The 16,284-nt window shown below is 41.6% G+C and overlaps 1 protein-coding gene across 4 annotated transcripts in view; it reads right to left on the reverse strand.

The window, feature by feature from the left end:
* Positions 1 to 16,284, reverse strand: part of USP37 (ubiquitin specific peptidase 37) — a 53,499-nt gene that overhangs the window by 24,417 nt on the left and 12,798 nt on the right. For 3 of the 4 annotated variants that reach the window (XM_048868686.2, XM_048868687.2, XM_048868688.2), the window contains exons 5-14: positions 16,067 to 16,248; positions 15,615 to 15,689; positions 14,897 to 14,994; positions 10,028 to 10,112; positions 8,530 to 8,691; positions 7,472 to 7,603; positions 4,682 to 4,805; positions 4,078 to 4,283; positions 2,821 to 2,938; positions 1,319 to 1,398 (exon numbers count right to left, since the gene is read on the reverse strand). In XM_048868686.2, the coding sequence (XP_048724643.2) occupies positions 1,319 to 1,398; positions 2,821 to 2,938; positions 4,078 to 4,283; positions 4,682 to 4,805; positions 7,472 to 7,603; positions 8,530 to 8,691; positions 10,028 to 10,112; positions 14,897 to 14,994; positions 15,615 to 15,689; positions 16,067 to 16,248 (1,262 nt within the window). The remainder of the gene's footprint in view (positions 1 to 1,318; positions 1,399 to 2,820; positions 2,939 to 4,077; positions 4,284 to 4,681; positions 4,806 to 7,471; positions 7,604 to 8,529; positions 8,692 to 10,027; positions 10,113 to 14,896; positions 14,995 to 15,614; positions 15,690 to 16,066; positions 16,249 to 16,284) is intronic. The other variant, XM_048868690.2, reaches the window with a different exon arrangement.

Consider the following 16,284-nt stretch of genomic DNA (forward strand, 5'->3'; position numbering starts at 1 on the left):
GACAGTGCAAGCTCTGACTTTCCGGATGGAAGGGTATATAGGGGAGAAACCTCTCTGGACTCTTCCTTGCAGCCCCACTATACTCACTGTGATATAGAAAGACAGCAAGCACCAAAGTGAAAGGGATGGTTGGCCACGCAAAGTTAGGTCCTTCATTGAACTCAACAGCATTTCTCTGTCAGTCTGGGTGTAATGTGGTAACTTTTGAACACCACAATTGATCTATTCCAAAGTTTCAGGGAATGTTTTAGGCATCAATGGACAGAATCCTATTGCTTTTAGTGAAAAATCGGAAAACCGAAAGGGGAAAGTGGGAACTGCTTGGAGCCCCAGGTATGTGGCTAGCACATGTATCAGCTTCAACCAGGTCTACCATAATCTGTAGATCAAAGAATCAGTTGATGGCAGCCATTAACAAGTTCCAGCATAATTCTCACCCCACTGCCCATCTCAGCCTTGCCCTCCTTCCCAAATGAGTTTAAAATGTTGATAACATGTATGACTTATCTCCCAGGCCTGGTCTACACTTAAAATTTAGGTCAACATAACTACATTGCTCAGGCATGTGAAAAATCCACATCCCTGAGTGATGCAGCTGTGCAATTTAACTCCCCTAGTGTAAGACAAAGCTAGGTTGATGGAATAATGCTTCTGTAGCTACTGTTGGTGTAGCTGTGTCTAACACTACGGGGTTATGCCAGCAAAGCTAAGGCACTGTAGCTATGCCAATACAGTCCCCATTGTACACTGTACCCCGAAATAAATAATGGGGGGAGGGAGGAATGCACAGAGCCACAGGCATGGGGAGGAGAATGGGGGAGGGAGACATCAGAGCACAGCACCGCAGGCATGTGGTGGAGGGGAGGAATGATGGGGGAGGGGGGCATTCAGAGCCCCTGATTCAGGGGAGGAGAATGGGACACAATGATATGGGGGCACAGAAAGACCCGGGCATGTGGTGGACAGGGTGAACAGGGGCATATACTGGATGCCGTGGAAATGAAGGATAGGGCCCCAGCATGAAGTAAGGGAGAGGGGTTGCAGGGAGCCCTGAAACAGAGGGAGATGGAATGGTCGTCCACAAGAAGCTGGGGGGTGGGGAGGGAATGGAGGAATGTCATACTCCCCTGGTGTGTACAATGAGCTCTGCATACAGAAGCAATGATGCGTACAATCCTCTAATTACATCTACCATTTCACTCTTCATTCTCTTCATCACTGTAGCCCTGCTCTTCCACGCTGTCCTATGTACCAATACGTTTATCTGTTTTTATGACATGGTTTTTGGGAAAGCACCAGAGTAGGATTTTACCCTTACCTGGGAAGCCTATTGAATTTGTGCGTAACAACAGCAGACTTTCCATTACACTTCTCACAAGAATACTCAATCTCCTCTGCCTATTAAAGACAAAGCAAAATATAAGGATGACTCAACCAGATCTCCATTGAAAGCAGATGGCCTTTTTCAGTCCAGTGTTTTTCTGAAGAGGGCAGTCATCTATTTCTTAACTGACTTATTTCAACATGACATACTAAAAAAGGAATCAGATAAGAGAACAAGAAATAAGCTCACAACTGAAGATCTGTCAGTTAAGACAGGTGGAATTAGTTAGGGAGAAATTATTTTTTCCAAATCTGGAAAAAACATAAGCTAGAAAATAGAGAGGGCAAAGAAAGATTAGTACTCAAAATGAGAGGACAGTAGTTTTGCAAGACCTTCAGCTTTTCCTCTCAGAAACATCTACCATGTAGCTTTTCATAGCCCTTACTGGACAACATTTAATTCTCCATATCCTTAGTCCAAAGCTCCTATTTTTTTTCTCCTGAAAGGCCCTCTGCCTTTGGGATCATTACTGATGTATCACAGTTAAATAGAATTTTCAAGCACAGACAGCTAGAGGAGATGAAAAGCAGCATGCGAGGAGTAAGCATACAACAGCAGCAATATTTAGACATTGTCCACTGTTTATATAATTCATTTCTACAAACCAGGGGTCAAAACATGCCACTACTCTTCTACTAAGGATGGAAGTCTGTACCTCCAGCATAAGCAATGGGCTTATTGTTCAGCCTTAGAAAGGATAAGTCCATGTTTCCAATCAGTGTATCAAAATAAAATGAAGACCAGTGTATATAAAAGGGACCATGGCAGATTTCACAGATTTAAAAAAAAAATAAAATCTTACTACTGATCAGTTTTGATTTCAGAGGGGACTCTTACCAAAATGCAATACTATGAATTGTACAGGAAATATTTATCTCCAGTTTTGAACAAGCTCATGTTGGAGGTCTATTTACTGTGCATGTATCTAGATATTTTAAACAGATATATATGGCCTCTGGTCTCTGTACTGATTTAAAGAGACAGACTAGTTGTCCAACCACCCGAGCACAGGATTGAGAACCAACAATTTATGAGTTCTAATCCCATCTGAGGTGGACTCTTCTCTAGGATTTACAAAATTCTTCTGCACCTCAATCTCCCTATTTAAGGGACAGTAAAACATGTACATCCCAGGAGCATTGTGAGGATCAGTTTGTGTCTACACCATATTTTAAGATTAAAAGCATTAGTGTGTTGTTTGCACACAATCTCTACAAAGTATTTGAAGGTTGGACAGTTCATATGCCTACAACCCCTGCTATAAATACCCAGTAAAATGCATTGTAAGACTACCCCTCTCATTGCATGGTAATATACAAAATCAAATTCTGTTACTCAATATATATTGATGGGTATGGGTATGGGTGTGAGAGAGAGAGAGAGAGAGAGAGAGAGAGAGAGAGAGAGGTGAATAGTAATAAATAAGCATTATGTACCCTGAAAAAAAGATCAAGGGAATCCTGGATGGATCGAGAAGGAAGTAATTTCTTTCTTCGGGGAAGATCAATGGAAAGATCATTAAACTGTTCTCGTTTAGTGACTGTTTCACCACACCTACAACAAAAAAGCACATGTGATTTTGCCTATACGTATGTTGGGAAATCATCATAGTTTATATGGTTTATTTCACAGTAACTTTATGCATCTTGACATACCGAGTCCATTTTAACTCATCAAGATGATGAAGTCTCTCACTGACTGAACTTACGCTTTAATTTTGGGACTTGGGTTCAGTATTTTCATGATTTAAAGAAATAATTCCTGTGAGTAATAGTTTGAGAGCAAACATGAACCCGATCTTTAAGAAGTACTTTGGAGTGGTCAAAGGATCTGTCATATGGGAAAGTCAACAGGCCTGGTAGTATAGCTAAAAGCCCTCCAATCTGCATCATCCCTCTCAGGACGAAAGGAGTCAGCCCAACATCACAAGGGAGCAAAAGGAAATCTGATTTTTTAAAAAAATGAAATACTAATATTTACACACCTTTAAAAACCTTAATTTCATTTCAGGATATAAAAACTGGACCCAAGTAGTATCATACAGCTTTTAAGAGTACAATATGACACATACATAACAACAGTTGTCTAGAATGATGACATGATTAACACCAGCACAGTACCAAATGTATGTGGCACTGGCCATAGAGGTGAATGACCAGGTAGATGTGCTTACTCAACACATCCTTGTGTAGCCTCTGCTGGCATAGCTCCTTATGGAGCCACAGGAGAGCTGCTATTCCCTGGAAGAAACCACTGGGAGAATAACAGAGAAAACGTGGCCTGCCTACTTCTGGGAACAAGCCCTTTGCTGCTGTAAAGCCCTGATCTTGTCTAGAGGGCATGGATGGGAAAGCAAAAAAAACACCTACACTGAAATCAAGGCCTCTTTCTTGCAAAAACAGATTTAAAAGCTAGCAGGCTGCTTGGCGAATATGTTACAGTAAAGAGCAGTGTAGTGTGAGGGTTTACCCTGTGACTACACTTAATCCTCCTGTGCAGACAGTTTCAAGCACCTGGAAAGTTTTCATTTCTGCTTATATCATATGTAGGAAAAGAAGGAAACTGCTTAGTACTACATGTGGCAGTTGGTTTGTGGATGAATAAGATCACAGAATATGAAAATACTCTCCGTCCACCTGCAGAACTTTTACTCCTTCGACTTCAAAAGTATTGTCTTTCTCAAAAATACTTACATTTTACATATGATAGAATGTTGAACCTCAAACTCTAAGTTAGTGATAACTGGACAAGTGTAAACTTTAGTGGCTGAGATGTCATCAGAGGCCCGTCCCGGCGAGTTATCTTCACCAGACATTGGCTCACTCTTCCAAGTTTTGTTTAACTTTTCCATGTCCTCCTTCAGCTGATCCAAACACTGGCTCAAAAACTCATGTGCATCCTAGAAACGGTGTAAATACTTTAGATTAGAATGATTCTCTGCATGTCCTGCTTTCAATCTCTCTACTATACGTGTGTGTGTGTGTGTATGAGAGAAAAAACACACAGACTACCTCTGAATACAATGGTCTTATATAGGATCACATGTAAGTTCTGTTATAACCACAAAACGGATAAGAGCCATCCATTCAACTAACAGCTCAATCAGTATCAATTTGACTCCAATGGCCATAGGCTAAGTCAAACAGACTACTGCTGAGCTAATGCACAATGGGCATAGGCTAAGTCAAACAGACTACTGCTGAGCTAATGCACAATGGGCATAGACTAAGTCAAACAGACTACTGCTGAGCTAATGCACAAAGCATACAAGCAATTTGTAGAAGAGAAAGCACTTACATTTTGCATGTAACCCGAGAATCTCTCTGCAGTAGCTGAAATGGCACTTTTTACTTTCTTGAGCAGCTCTTTCTTTACCTCAGGGCTGCAGACATCCTTTTTTGCAAGCAGATGGGCAAAGCGTCTGGAGAAATTAATGCAGTGAAAGGTTGGTTGGCTGGCTTTCCAAATCTTATGGTAGGTAGTGTAAAACCTGAAGATTTCTCTCTAAAAACGTTTGCCAAGTCTGTTTTCCATTAGAGGATGAGGCAGAGGGGTTCATCTTGTATAATACCTCACAAACTGTCCCCACCCTCTTAGATTCCAAGTGTTTTAAAACTTAACTCCTGATGCCATCATTTCAGTGGGACTCGGCATTTAAAAATTCCTCCAATGTAAAGAGCACAATAACAAAATATGTTATGTAAAATCTCTTATGAAATAACATCCCATCACAATAAACAGATAAATAATTAACCCTAATTCTTATGGACAATAAACACTTTTATAAATTACACTCCACCCAGCTGCAAGTCTTATTTCTTTTTTGCAATACAAGAAGTTGCAACATATAGCTTCATTCATTTACATAACAAAGGCTGAAGAAATCTGGCAAGACAAGTTTGTTTTAACTCAGATATACCATTATTGTTGGTAACTTTATTAATAATCAGGTGATCCTCTCTACCTTCAATTACTGTGATCTAGTTAATTTCATAGTGCTCTTCAATGGATAGATACCCATAGTATAATACATTCAAAGCAGAACGATCTACACATCAGATTTTATATATGCAGACACATATTAACCCTCGATATTGAGGAAGGCAGCAGCACATATACATGCAAGTGACATACGAAAAAGAAAACTAACAATTAGTCAACAAAAGAATTGGATAAATTTGCCTGAAACAAAGCAACAGAAGACAGACACTATGATGCATTTAAGTCAGTCCTGTTGTACCTCTACACTCAATTGCACATGGCCCTCCATGAGAAGATCCTATTATAATGGGTCACAAGAGCTATCTACCTAGTTTGCCTGTAAGGATATAGGGCACCGTCTTTAGTGCAGCTTTACAGTGCATTTATACAACTAGAATTGGAAAAATATGCACAATGGCCCATTTGACAGACCTCTGAAAGAACAGGACTTAGTTGAGAGCACAAGGGTGGTCTTCAGAAATTCCTATTTTACTCTATCTGCAAAGTTGACAGTAACATTAGACAAAGAGTCCACAACATGGTTATTCTATGACTGAGGTCTTATTGAAAATCCTGGCAAAAGGACATTTCAAATGGCATACAGAACTGCCAAGTCCAAACAGTGCAGGAAGAGTTCAAGGAGCTCAAGAAAGATAAAACAGAAATAGAAAGGGTCCGAAGACAGATAACAAAAGTAATTACAGACATAAAAAGACTTCCAAAGGAGAAATTAAAGACTAGAACCATTTAACTGGGAAATGGGACAAATAAGAGGGCATATGAGAGCAATATATAAAATACTGAATGGTACAAGGAGGGTAGAGCAAATACTATTTGCCCTTTCTGGTAATACAAGAACCAGAGGATAGTCCGTGAAATTTGAAAGGCAACACAATTAAAACTGATAAGAGGAGAGACAGTTTTACACAGCACATAACTCATGTGCTGTGTAAAACACAGTGTGGAATTCATTGCCACAAGGTATAACTGAGACAAGCCAAAAGCTTAGTAGTATTAAAAGAAGATCAGACATCTTTATGGACAGTAAACCTCTACAGTTACATAAAGTAGAATAAAAAAAGTATAAAACATAAACCCTCATGTGCTAGGGCATAAGCCAACAATTAACTGACAGGGACTAGAAAGATGCTTCCTCTATTGGGAAGTTCTTTCATGTTTGTCTTATGGATTTGCTTTACTTTCTTCTGAAACAGCTGGTTCTGCCAATCTCAGAGAGGATACTGGGTTAGAGAGACCACTGATTTGACACAGTACGGCAATTTCTTTGCACCCTACTTTATGTTTCTAAAATCTGTCCCTCAATACACTTATAAATTCCCAAATTATGATGGATTTTCAGAGACAGCAAGAATTGTTTCCATTTTCCTAATTTTACATTCCAGCTAGGGTTGAAGGCACAACCAACTCTTACATGCCTGTACTCAAGCATCATGTCCTACAAATTCACCCCAAGGTCCAGTTTGCAGATAGAGTAAAACAGGAATTTTTGGTTATGGAACAGCTGCCATATGAGGAGAGATTAATAAGACCGGGACTTTTCAGCTTGGAAAAGAGACGACGGGGGGGGGGATGATAGAGCTCTATACAATCATGACTGGTGTAGAGAAAGTAGATAAGGAAGTGTTATTTACTCCTTCACATAACACAAGAACTAGGGGTTACCAAATGAAATTAATAGGCAGCAGTTTAAAACAAACAGAAGGAAGTATTTTTTTCACACAGTGCACTGTCAACCTCTGGAACTCTTTGCCAGAGGATGTTGTGAAGGCCAAGACTATAAAAGGGTTAAAAAAAACCCTAAATAAGTTCTTGGAGGCTAGATCCATCAATGGATATTAGCCAGGATGGGCAGGGATGGTGTCCCTAGCCTCTGTTTGCCAGAAGCTGGGAATGGGCAACAGGGGATGGATCACTTGATGATTACCCGTTCTGTTCACTCCCTCTGGAGCACCTGGCACTGGCCACTGTGGGAAGACAGGATATTGGGTTATATGGACCTTTGGTCTGACCCAGTCTGGCCGTTCTTATATTCTTAAATAAAGTTACCATAAAAGAAAATATCGCACCCAAGCAAATGAAGTTTACCTGATAAGTGCATTGAGTGGAATTTTTTTCCAAGGGATACCCTGCTTAAGCAAATCATTAGCAAACGACTGAATTGAAAACAAGGACTGTAAAATAGCATTCATGTAGCAGGTATTTCCCAAGTTTGAAAATCTGAAAACAACAACAAAGGATATTATTGAACATTGACCTTTTAAGCCGTTTGCTGTTCTCCATCCCAACTGCTCCAACACAGCTCCTCCCTCCTAGACCATTAGTAGGGTTGCCAGGTGTCCGGTTTCCAAACAGAACGCCCAGTCAAAAAGCGACCCTGGACTCTCCGGTCGGCACTGCTGACTGGGTGGTTAAAAGCCCAGTCGGCATGCCCGCCCTAGCTCCGTGCGGCTCCTGGAAGTGGCCGCCAGGTCCCTGCAGCCCCTAGGCACATGGGCGGCTATGGAGGCTCCATGGCGCTGCCCCCGTCCCAAGTGCCAGCTCTGCAGCTCCCATTGGCCAGGAACCGCGACCAATGGGAGCTGTGGGAGCAGTGTCTGCGGGCATGAGGTCAGCACGCAGAGCCCCCCTGGCTGCCCATGCACCTAGGAGCTGCAGGGACCTAGCAGCCACTTCCTTGGAGCTGCGATAATTGCTGCCAGGACCCCCGTATTCCCTCCCACACCCCAACCCCATGCCCTCCAAACCCCTCATGCCCAGCCCCACCCCAGAGCCTGCAACCCCAATCAGAAAGTTGGCAACCCATTAGTCATCTTGTATATCTGGAAAGCATCTATGGGTATTTCTACAATCTAGATATAAAAATACTGTGATTGATCATTTGGTACAGAGAATAATTTTCAAACAAGCTTATTCCTTTCACAAGTTTGTTGGATTCACTATATCAACTACTAAGTTCCCAGGTTAGCATTTTAGCGAACAATTTTCTTTTCCCAAACTGGGAAAAGGGCTCCTTACTCAGGCACAATTCTCACTCATTTCAGAACCAGGTCTTGAATTTGTTTCTATGTAATTAGTACACTTCAGTCTGCTCACATTCAGATGACAGGGGAAAAAAGTCTGGTATCAAAGTAGCTGAAACTTACCCTTGTAGCTGTTGCTGTGGGTGGCTGGAAAGGGGCACTCGAGGTTTGTTCCATCCTGTGTAGTCTTGATTCGATCTCATTTTTTTAACAGAAAGTGGGGCTGGCTGAGAGAGAAACCCCAGGCTTCTTTTGGCTGAGGGTGTCTGACTTGATATGCTAGACCTACAGTGCAAAAAAAAAAGGGGGAATAAAATGTAAGTTTTTAAGTGCACTGTTTTTTCAAGACAGTAGCAAAGACAACAATTATAGCTGATGACAAAAATGACAATCGTATCAGCCTTATCCATAGCACATGTCAAGGTGCTGCCTATTTACTTATGGCAATTTAAATGGGATTGAGTTGCAGGAGAGAATGCTGTCCTACTCTACCTTTATTAGATTATGTCTTGAAGAATCTCAAAACAGAACTCACATACAGGAATCACTTCACTAATAAAATGGTCCCGCCTTTGTAATGAATGGTAGCAGCCAGGCAAACAACTGGTGCGCACTACATTGCAAAATAGTGGGCTCCATATGGGAAGGGGAAACACTGCTCCAGAACATCCACCAAACCCCACAGAAGATAAGTCTTTTGTTTTTAAAGTACCATTGGACAAATCTCCACATAGTAAACTCTGGGAAGGATGGTCTGAGGCATGACTAGACCACAAGTCAGGAGATCTAGTTTGAATTTATGGCTCTGCCATTAACTTTCCATGTGAACCCCCTAGCAAGTCATTTAATCTCTATACCTCAGTTCCTCATCTCTACAATATGGATAATATTTCCTCTCTCCCTACCCTTTGTCTGGTATAATATGAAACTATGTGGGGCAGGGACTGTATCTGTCTGGTGCCCAGAACAACGTGGCCCCAATCTGGCACTACTGGAATACAGCTACTTCTTATAAAAATAACTACACTTTATCTACCTGGGAAGGATGAAGGCTGATTCAATCTCACTGGCATTTGAACCAAGAATTCTAGAGTTTAGGTATTTTAAATGTGACACAGACCATTAAACCATCCACTCTTTTCCTTGCAGAGTTTGGTTTTGATCCCAGATTCTTCCAAATCCCTCAGGTAACATGGTGTGAAACAATCAAGCCCACAGAACTGAATATGGGGCTCTGATCTTCACTGACACAGTGACTCCTATACCCAGCACCAGCAAAGCTCCCTTTAACAGCAGAGCTTCTCAACAGAGAGGTATGTTGTATATGACTTTAATACAACCCATGCTTTTCTTGGTGAAATCTTACAACATGCAAATTAAGAGATTTTAGGAAGGCCGTCTAGCCCAATATGCATACAGACCACACGACAACCCAAGTCTTGTACAAAATGAGAGCAAGTTTCAGCAATCTTGCATTATTTATTTTTTAAAAAATGAGATGCACTTGTTTTCATGAATAAAATATGCATAGCATTTGGTAAACACACGAAAATTCAAATGCCTAAATTCCTGAAAAACAGCTCTTTGTCCTGTAGACGTAACACTACAGAGTCATGCCTACCTGTCCAGGTTGGAATTGCCAGTGGAGTAGTCCTTTGATGCGGACCTGCTACCATAAAAGGAGGATGATTGTAGAGGCAAAACCCCTGGAAGTGCAACAGAAAAAACATGTGTCATTTATTCCAACTAGCTCAGCTATGCATACTGTACTTGAGGAAGATAAATGACTATACTTAATATGTAAAAGGTTTAAAAACCTTTTCACCAAGTAATTTTTTCAGAGTTGTGTAATGAAGGAAGTACTAGCTCTAAATACTGGGGGGGGGGGGGTGTTGGAGGGTGAGAAAACCTGGCTTTGTGCTGGAAATGGCCCACCTGTTGATCACTTTAGATAAGCTATTACCAGCAGGACAGTGGGGTGGGAGGAGGTATTGTTTCATATTCTCTGTGTGTATATAAAGTCTGCTGCAGTTTCCACGGTATACATCTGATGAAGTGAGCTGTAGCTCACGAAAGCTCATGCTCAAATAAATTGGTTAGTCTCTAAGGTGCCACAAGTACTCCTTTTCTTTTTGCGAATACAGACTAACACGGCTGTTCCTCTGAAATAAGTGCACGTAGTTTTTTCATATAAGCTAAAGTTCAACTGGATACCTCCACCTTGAAATTCTGATTTGCTTATTTGAAAAGGGCTGTTAAAATGTGGAACCAACAACTGAAACAATGTAATGTGTATTTGTCAGTTGTTCAAACATGAAAAATAGACACACAAATCCTTCCTATGATTTCCAATACAGTGTACACAAAATTCAAAACAAATACCCTGTACTGAAAATTAAGTTTCTTTTCCTACTCTCCATTTCACGCTAAATTAATGTATATTTGCGGGCAAAACATGAAGTGTTTCAAATGAGATGTATTTGCACACCCCAGTGATTCGAATAATAAATGTTGCCACGTAAAACCATAACTTCACAACATTCAAGCACATCTATTAAATGTTCAGAGAATTATTGTTCACTTTCATCATGGTTTTGGGATGGAAGATGCAGAGTTCAGGCGAACTGCACAGCCTGAAGGACGTTTACTGCTGCCACCTGTACTTGCAGATAAACAGAGAACTTCGCTTTCTAATTCTGAAGTCCTTTTAAAACCTATCCTTTTAAAAAAAGACTTCACTCATCAGTTCAGCATCAACCTTACTTGTTCGACTAGCAAAATCGTAGTCTGAGCTATACCAAAATGAAGAGTATTCACATTTTTAAATCTGTACCAGCCAATGTTTCTCACAAAGGCAGATCTAGATTACATTCCCCTTTGTGAACAAGGTGCTCAACCTCTAGAATTGCAATAAACTACATCCTAGAATACTGAAGGAGCTGACCGAGGAGATATCCAAGCCACTAACGATTATCTTCAAAAACTCATGGCATTTTTCTGCGACCAGGGCAAGGCCATTTTCCTCAAAAGTGGATGTTCCCTCTCGAACAAGTCTACGCCAGTTATCCCTATCCCAGGCTGCTGTCTCTCAATGTGTGTACTCCACTTAGGAAGGAACTGTCAATTGCATGCATACAAAATGGGAAATGACTGCCTAAGAAGGAATACGGAGGATAAGGGATCTGGGGGTTATAATGGATCACAAGCTAAATATGAGTCAACGGTGTCACACTGTGGCAAAAAAAAGTTAATAGCATTCTGGGATGTATCAACAGGAGTGTTGTAAGCAAGACACAAGTAGTTATTCTTTCACTGTACTCCACACTGATAAGGCCCCAACTGGAGTATTGTGTCCAATTCTGGGCACCACATTTCAGGAAAGATATGGACAAATTGTAGAAAGGCCAGAGGAGAGCAACAAAAATGATTAAAGGTCTCGGAAACATGGCCTATGAGGAAAGATTGAAAAGTTGGGTTTGTTTAGTTTGCAGAAGACTTGGGGGGCGGCAGGAGGCATAACAGTTTTCAAGTACATAAAATGTTGTTACAAGGAGGAGGGTGAAAAATTGTTCTCCTTAACCTCTGAGGACAGGACAAAAAGCAATAGGCTCCAATTGCAGCAAGGGAAAAACTTCCCAACTGTCATGGTAGATAGGCACTGAACAAATTGTCTAGTGAGGCTGTGAAATCTCTGTCACCAGAAGTTTTTTTTTTTTTTAAGAACAGATTGGACAAACACCTGTCGGGAATGGTCTAGTTATTACTTAGTCATGCCTTGAGCGCAGGTGACTGGATTAGATGACCTACTGAAGTCCATCCAGTCCTACACATCCATGATTCTAAGAAAAGAATTGCATTAGAGTTTGTGTCTGCCACTTAACTATCTTGACTTGCCAGGACTATTTATTATGACCTCTCAAGGTCCTCTCCAGCCCTACATTTCTATGATTTTATTAATAATTTGAATTACCATAAAGCCTTAGAGTCCTAGTCATGGACCAGGAGCCCACTGTGTTAGGTGTTGTACAGACGGACTAAAAGACAGTTCTTGCCCCCAAAGACCTTCCAGTTTAAGTATAAGACAAGAAACAACAGGTGGATAGCACAAGAAATCAATGAGGTCTGGTCTACACTACCACGGTAAATCAATCTATGCTACGCTACTCCAGTTACGTCAATAATGGTACTGAAGTCGACATAACTAGATCCACATACCACGGTCTTCAGTCTACACTTCAGTCTTACTTCAGTCTACACTGCGCTGCGTCAACGGGAGACGCTCTCCCACTGACCTGCCTTATGCTTCTCGGGAAGGTGGACTACAGAAATCAACAGGAGAGCACTCTCCCATCGATTTAGCACATCTTCACCAGACCAGCTAAATCGATACTGCTGCATCAATTACAGCAGTGCCAATTTAGCTCCGTAGTGAAAAGATTCCCTGAGAGAATATTTGTCAAAAAAAATATATCAGTGCTCTTCGTTATTTTTTGAAGTGGGGGCCACTTTGGCAAAAAAACCTTCAATGTGAGCGCCACGTCAACCCGACACAGACGGTTGAACACTCTAAGTTCTTTGTTGGTTGATATGGTAATATTACTGTTACTGGTAATATTGCTTGGGGTGCAGGAGGAGGTATGGGGGTCTGGCTCTGGGAAAGGGCTCATGGCTGGGGCAAGGGCTTGGGGTGCAGGAGAGAGTATTGCGGGCTGGCTCTGGGGGACTTCAGGTTGGATGGTGGAAGAGCTATTCAGAACCTGCCCATTGAAGAGGCGGCACTTACTTCGGGTGGCCCCCGCCCCACGCCACTCCTGGAAGGGACAAACGCGCCCCTGCAGCCCTTGGAGGGCACGTGGCTCTGCGTGCTGCACCACTCTGCAGGTACCACCCCTGCAAATCCCACCAGCCACAGTTCCCTGTTCCCGGCCAATGGGAGCTGTGACGGTGGTGCTTGCAGGCAGGAGCAGCACACTGAGACCTCTGCTCACCCATTTTCACCCCGGGGCCGGAGGGGCATGCTGGCCACCTCCGGGAGCAGCGTGGGGCCGGGGTAGGCAGGGAGCCTGCCTTAGCTGCAGCCCCTCTGTGCTGCCAGAGAGCACAATCAACAGGGAGCTGCACTTAGGGTCCATGGGAGCCGCCACTGGCTCATGGGACTTGCAGCGAAGAACACTGAAATGAATACTGGTCCCAGCATACCAGTGCCCGAAACACTGCCAAGTTTTTTGTAGGCATCATGGCAAACAAAAGCTAGGGAAGGATTTGAAGGAGACTAATTAATATATGCAGCAGATGTTTACGGGTAGCTCCTCCCAAGAATGAGCCATAACGTGGGAGAAAGCACAAAGGCGCTTGTTTGAAAATTCAGCATGTGACCAACGGAGGCTGGTATTAATCAAAGTTGAGAACTCAATAGTGAACGAGAGATGATAGGTAAACTTGGACCTGCAAGCCCGACTTCAGTATAGGGCAAACTGGTTGAAACTATAATAAAGAACAAAATTGTCAGACACATAGATGAACATAATTTCTTGGGGAAAAGTCAGCATGGTTTTTGTAAAGGGAAATCATGCCTCACTAATTTACTAGAATTCTTTGAGTGGGCCAACAAGCATGTGAACAAGGGGGATCATCTTGAATACCACCTACATCTTGAATACTGCATGCAGATGTAGTCGCCACATCTCAGAAAAAGATATATTGGAATTGGAAAACATTCAGAAAAGTGTAACAAAAATGATTAGGGGTATGGAATGGCTTCTATAAGAGGAGAGATTAATAAGACTGGAACTTTTCAGCTTGGAAAAGAGAACTAAGGGGGGATATGATAGAGGTCTATAAAATCACAATTAGTGTGGAGAAAGTAAATAAGAAAGTGTTATTTACTCCTTCTCATAATACAAGAACTAGGGGTCACCAAATGAAATTAATAGGCAGCAGGTTTAAAACAAACAAAAGGAAGTATTTTTTCACACAACACACTGTCAACCTGTGGAACTCCTTGCCAGAGGATGTTGTGAAGGCTAAGACTGTAACAGGGTTAAAAAAAAAACTAGGTAAGTTCACAAAGAACAGGTCCATCAATGGCTATTATCTAGGACGGGCAGGGATTGTGTCCATAGCCTCTGTTTGCCAGAAGCGGGCGACAGGGGATGAATCACCAGATGATAGCCTGTTCTGGTCATTCCCTCTGGGGTGCCTGGCATTGGCCACTATCAGAAGACAGGATACTGGGCTAGATAGACCTTTGGTCTGACCCAGTATGGCCGTTCTTACGATAGGTTGTGAAGGGCCTTGAAAGTGAATACAAGTAGCTTACGTTTGATGTAATAGAGGGGGGAGCCAGTGGAGGACTTCAAAGAGATGGCTGACATGGTCAAAGCGACAGGCTAGGAAAGCTATTTTTGCAGCAGCTTTCTTAATGGATATGAGTGGAGCAAGACCACATTTTTTTCTAGGCTAGAGGAAAGGAAATAAAATGCATGTTTACCTGATGTCCTGTTCTCCTCTGTCTGTTTCAGATTCAGCTGTTTCTCTCTGCTACTATTTAAAAACTTCCATGCTGGATCAGTTACAGCTTTGTTATTGCTACAGATAAATGGGAGCTGAAGTCAGAGCAGTTATGTGAAGTACAGCTTTTTCCTAGTTAATGTTTACACTTTAAATTTTTTTAGATATTTCATTTTGGCCTTTGTTATAATTAACTATGAATTATGTTGTACACCTCATCAGCAAACAAATTTAGCCAACTAATTCATTAAACGGGCCTTTTCACTATCATGTCAAACACACAGCCTACATATCTCTGCTGTATTAAATACCATCCCCCTTTGTGCTGTGACCTCTTACAAGTCAAAGCTGAAACCCAGTAAGACAACTTCTGTCAAAACCAGTGCAAATTACCACCAAAAGGCGAATATCCCAGATATTTATTTAGCATCCAACACCATTATAGAAGACGTGTTCGATTAGTGCTAACTTACAAGGCAAACACATTGTCTGCAGATAACATACTAACACAGAATTAACATACCTATATAGTGCTCTCTCTCACTCCCTAGGCCTTAACCCTTTCCAAACATATATTACAGAGTTATTTTGACAAAGATAGATCTGGGTATTCTTTTCAACAAGACTCATATTTGAAGAGTAGGTGGGCACACAGGAGGAATTTGCATCAGAAACTACAAAAATAAGTAATAACTTACGATGAAGAATCATTCTCTTTGGGATAATCTTCATTCATCTCTGAACCAGAAGGCTGTGTTCTTTTCCTCTTTTCACTAACATAGCACAAGAATAAATCATTTCAAGGAATCATTAATTCAGACAGACAAAGTCAAACCTCTTCCTCCACCATGCATGCCTCATGTGCTCTCTGTATTTCCTGCTAACCTTTCACTATTTTCAAGTTTAAAATCTAAAATACAACAAAGAATTCTGTACACACAGCTCTTTTAGGTTGTTCCCGGAGCCCATGGACCAGCCGTAAGCTGGAAATGTGATTGTTAACACTTTTTTCAAAGCAAACCAAAAAATTATAAAAATGAACCAAAAGGGCGTATATGTACTTGTACGTGCAGTAAATTGTTATTAAGATTACACATTTGTATAGTGCTAAATTTTGATGACAGCATATTGAAGGAACTTTATTTCATACCGGTTTTCCAATAAGCCCGTTCTGTGAGGAGTTGATGAAGTGGGAGACACTGAAATGTTAATCCTGTTGCTAGGTGTTCCACTTCCTGGGGAAGTCTTAACAGATGTTCTACTTGGGCTGCCCAGCACCTTTCGAAATGAATTTTCTTCCTTTCCCTCCACAGTCACTCTTTTGGAAGGAACCTGCAAAATCCAGCAGGGGAAATCCAAAATAATCAA

The sequence above is a fragment of the Caretta caretta genome, chromosome 11 (assembly GCF_965140235.1).
Source record: "Caretta caretta isolate rCarCar2 chromosome 11, rCarCar1.hap1, whole genome shotgun sequence".
Taxonomy (NCBI): domain Eukaryota; kingdom Metazoa; phylum Chordata; order Testudines; family Cheloniidae; genus Caretta; species Caretta caretta.